The sequence below is a fragment of the Pyxicephalus adspersus genome, chromosome 2 (genome assembly GCF_032062135.1).
Source record: "Pyxicephalus adspersus chromosome 2, UCB_Pads_2.0, whole genome shotgun sequence".
Taxonomy (NCBI): Eukaryota; Metazoa; Chordata; class Amphibia; order Anura; family Pyxicephalidae; genus Pyxicephalus; species Pyxicephalus adspersus.
In genome coordinates, this window is record NC_092859.1 from 132,457,856 (window position 1) to 132,462,641 (window position 4,786).

Sequence of the window (4,786 nt, forward strand, 5' to 3'; positions counted from 1 at the left end):
ATTCTATGTGTTACAGAAAATAAATAAAATACATCTATCACCAGTATGAAAGCTGTCATTTTACAGTTGTGATTTTATGAAATCAACATTAAACTAATAATCAAGCTTGTACAGGGAAGTTCCATAATAATGAAGGGTGCAGAGTGCATGCGATGAGTGATCTTGCTGGACAGGTAACTAGTACCGGTATTCTGACTTAACATGTTACAATTTAACTGTGCAGTCTAGATCAAAAACTATATAATATCAGAGTGTTACAAATGGAATAGATAGTTTATGTAGGCCCTTCTGTTGCATTATTTGGTGACTCTAAAGACAATTGTACAGTCAGACTGCAATGTGTAAAGGATTAATTTTTGTTTAAATGATCTGGTGCCAGGGTAGTTTTAAGACTGGGCGGTCAAGCTACCCATTACAGTATGTTATATGTGTCAGATGTCCATTACCTGGCAGGGTATTAATGGAATCCAAAAGGTTTTCCACATCAGAAAAATCTAAATTATTGTTTTCAAATTCTGCATTTGTAGAAATATTCAGATTGATGTCTGTGTTGAAGTACTCATGGAGTCTGCAAATATTAAGAATTAGTTTTATTAATCCACATTGAAAACAGATGAGCTAAAATGTAAATATACTGTTTTACTGATCAAAAACAGAAAACTACTCAAACTCTCTTACTCAGATAATGCTCAGATTGCTCAGTACTCAGATTGCTCACCCTATCTGTGTAATTTATCTTTATTTTTACCAAAGATTGTAATTTTTTTTTTTCTGTCAGGTGCTTTTTATCCAATTAGGATGACTTTAGAGATGTAAGGTTGTGGTGCTGTTACTGCTTCCTGATAGTCACAAGCTGTGCCCATGTAGGGTCCCACCTGTGGTCGCTCATAGGGATTAAATATGGACTATAGTAAACAGTTTAGTGCCATCCACTGCTGAATACAAAAAAAATGGTAAAAAGACCTCATTAGGAACCAGTGTGGTGGTTGAAGCGGCTAAGCGGCTGACAAGGTGCCAACCCCAGAGAATGTCTGTTTCATTCCCTGCCTGACACATGGCCTTAAATTCTTTGCATATGCACCATTTCAGTATTGTTTCAGTCATACATAAAACAACACTTTAGTCCAGTTGTATATTCTAAATATATATGCTAAATTCTAAACAATGTTTTTGATACTACATTCTTGGTCCATTGAATCCCAAGTCCAGTTTTTTTTTGCATAGTTAAGCAGTCTACAATTTTCCACAATCCTCCAGACAGAAAGTAGACTAAAGCTGCGTACACACTTGCAATTTTTGTCGTTGGAAAGGATCTTTCACGATCCTTTCCAACGACAAGGGGCTGCAAGATGCATGAACGATGCTGTACATACAGCACCGTTCATGCTCTATGGAGAGGGGAGGGGGGAGAGCGACGGAGCGGCACCCTGCTGCGCACTTTCCCCTTCCCTTTCATTACGATCGGCTGTCGTCCATCGTCCGTGGATCCGGCAGGTCGGTCGTCCGGACGATGGACGACACCGACTGTACACACGGAAGATTTTCGCCCGATAATTGGCCGATGCCGATTATCGGGCGATAAAAATCTGCCGTGTGTACGTAGCTTAAGGGTTTGTTCACACAGACAGTGATGTTTCAGTACAGTTACCCCTCGTTCAGCAGAAACTGTTTCTGCAACTGAGACACTCCTTGTGTCTGACTTTATCTTTCTGTGTGCAGGTTTCAGGTCTCAAACTATTAAAGTAAGAAGCATTTTCAGCTGGGGGTCAAAAGTGGCATTCTCTGTATTGCTCTCAGTACTTTCAGTGTTAGGACTCTCAGTCTACATTTAAGATGAAAGCTCCCCTGTTACATTAGTTAACTTGTTTCCTAGTAAATATACCTATCAATAATGCACATAGTTGCTTCTTTGAACAAGACTGTGAACATAAACTGTGTGAAAAAGCTGCATAAATTTCAGGGCTGGGTATACAAAGATACAAAACCTCTGGCAGATACAACAGATCACTTTCATTTACTTTGTGTATTTATTCAGCTTTAATCATTTACTAACATAGAATTTATTTGAGTATGCTGTACATTAAGGGTTAACGGCACTTCAGGCACAGTTATCCTGTGTTGCCCCTTTCTAGACCTGCAATTCGCAGATGGACCCGGAATGGCCATGGATGTAAATAAACTGCAGAATCATGACCACCAAAATATCAGTAGGCATTGTATCTATAAAGGGTGGTGGTGGTAGGTGTCCCCCACGACGCAGGGGAAAATTGTACTGTAATGTAACTACACCTACATTGAATTCATGTTTCTATAAACATTTACGAATATGTATATATATATATATATATATAAAGATTTACATTTAAAGATGTTACCTGTTTGTTGTGTCAAGTGCAGTCTGAAAGACAGGAAGAAAAAATGAGCAAGGATTACACACTAAATAATTAAGGACATAAATAAACAAAGTAAATTAATAAAAGGCATCTAAACTGCTCAGAAATAGAAATTGTCAATGAGATGCAAAAAAATCCACATTTGTTTGCAAATAGTAAACAAGTTTGTAGCTATCTATTTTAAACAGAACCTGTTGCACGTTTTGGCAATTCCCTCCAAGCATATATAATACAAATACAGAAAGAGCAAAAGTAGTAACTCTCAGTTAAAACCAAATGCCCAAACAACCAGTAATTCAGGCTATATATAGAGAGAATTATATGTAAACGCTGACTTGTCTTGCATGTGTCTTCTTGCCTGGCTATTTCCTCACTTTTCATCTCATGATGGATTTTTATCATGATCATAGATGGTGTTCTCAAGCAGAATGTGCTTTTAGATCACTGTATGTAATGCTCACATGTAACACTGAGTCTTCATGATCAGAAAAACTGAAATTAAATAAATAAAAAGGGTGGGCTAGGGACAAAATAAAGCTGGAGAGGAAAGGACCAGGTTATGCTGAATGGCCTTTGGCCTGGCTCCATCTGATTTGCTGCAGCTACGGGCTATTAAATATTGCTCAGTTTGGCACTATGTTATACAGTATCTTTTGTCTTTGTACATAAAGTCCTCGAACGTTTACAGATATGTGCATATAAAAAAATTTGTGTTAATCCACTTACCTTCACAAATTCCACCTTGTTGTTCTCTTTAAATAACGTCTGTATAGTCTCCATTAACTCTTTAGAGGTGTCAAGACTTTTACCACATTCAACTAACTGCTCAAATAACGATTCCAACTTCATTTTCTTTTCATCTGCTAAAACTTGAAGCTTTTCTTCATGCTTGGATGCAATTGTGTCCATAACTTCTGTGTAATGCATCTCAACATTCTGTTCTTGTCGCCCAAAATTCTCCTAAAAATGTAAACATATCATAAAATAAACAAGAATTAAGGATTTTAACAGCCATTTGTAGATTTTTTCATATAAAAATGAAAAAAAAATTGGCTTTACACATTTATTTCAACAGCATAAGCAAATGTCACAGTATACCTTTGCATGTAATTTAGGCACCTAAATTAGGATCAAATGTGCAGGTTGGTGAATGAACCTAATAAAGCAACATCAATATAAATAATTACCTCTATTGTAATAAATATCTCCTCCAGGTGACCAGCAAAGTTCTCCATCTGAGCTATCTGTTCTTCCAGTTTGCACATGTTTTTGTGAACATCTTCCTATAAACAAAAGTAAACATTCTCTTTAATATAGTACATGCAATGCTATTACAATATAACTGGTGCATGCGCGCTATAGGTCTGTGGAACTTGGTACTGATCTCAGCATTTTAGGCTATGTCACATATGGATGAGAGGTTAACATAGTGGTTTAAGCCTAGACATGGGGTAAGCAGTTAAGGGTTAAGCATTAAGAATAACTTTATATTTTGTCAAAGAAAAAAAAACTTTTTCAAATTTTCAACAACAAATGTTTTTAGTACATCTTTCAAATAAAAGGACGTTTCCTTATGTTTTGTTGGGGGATAGTGAAATGCAAGTACACACAAATACCTGTTTATCATGCTGGATACCCAGCAAGTTCTTAAAATCCTGTAGTGGACAGCGGAGTGCTTTTGCTACACTAAAATGTAGAGTAGTAATGTCAGAATTTCTCTGTTGTACATACCTTTTTTTTGCAGTCTTCTAGCCAGCCCAGGGATGTCATGGCAGAGGGGGTGAGCATACTTCCTGGGCTCACTAAATAACGTGTGAGTGCTGCTAGAACACTGTGCATGAGCCCAGCCTCCATCATACTGTGGCCCCTACAGGGCAGAATGATTTGAGTGTCAACCCAAAGAGGACTGGCATGATTGGGTAAAATAAGTGGATTTGGAGTGATTGGGCCTGATTTATTACAGCTCTTCAAACCTGGACTGAATTTGGTCCAGGATTGAAAACATTTCCTAGCAAGTAGCAAACGATTTTGAAGAAAATCATTCCAGGTTTGCGGGATCACCCAGCTTCACTGATGAAAGTGTATCCTCTCCAGCTTTGGAGAGCTTTAATACATCAGGCCCATTTCTGGAATGTGGAACAGGTAAGTGAAGCTTGGCAATATTTATTTAGTACAGAAACAATTAACAAAGAATTGTGGAGTTGTATTTTAAGGGTTAAGGTTTCAGTGTACATAGGGTTAAATTTAATAGTTTAGGCAAGGGATTAGGTAGATATTGGTTCAGGTTTCCTCATGTTGTTACCACACATCCCTGTGACCTAAAGCATTACTGGCTGAGGTTTTGCCACAGTAAGTATAAAGGTAACAAGAACAACAATCCTTAAATTTAGGAG

At 37.4% G+C, this 4,786-nt stretch overlaps 1 protein-coding gene across 2 annotated transcripts in view; it reads right to left on the reverse strand.

The window, feature by feature from the left end:
- The window catches only part of FSD2 (fibronectin type III and SPRY domain containing 2), a 36,940-nt gene that overhangs the window by 18,197 nt on the left and 13,957 nt on the right, over positions 1-4,786 (reverse strand). For both annotated transcript variants that reach the window (XM_072402435.1, XM_072402434.1), the window contains exons 3-6: positions 3,581-3,676; positions 3,120-3,353; positions 2,376-2,398; positions 447-568 (exon numbers count right to left, since the gene is read on the reverse strand). In XM_072402435.1, coding sequence (XP_072258536.1) covers positions 447-568; positions 2,376-2,398; positions 3,120-3,353; positions 3,581-3,676 — 475 coding nt within the window. The remainder of the gene's footprint in view (positions 1-446; positions 569-2,375; positions 2,399-3,119; positions 3,354-3,580; positions 3,677-4,786) is intronic.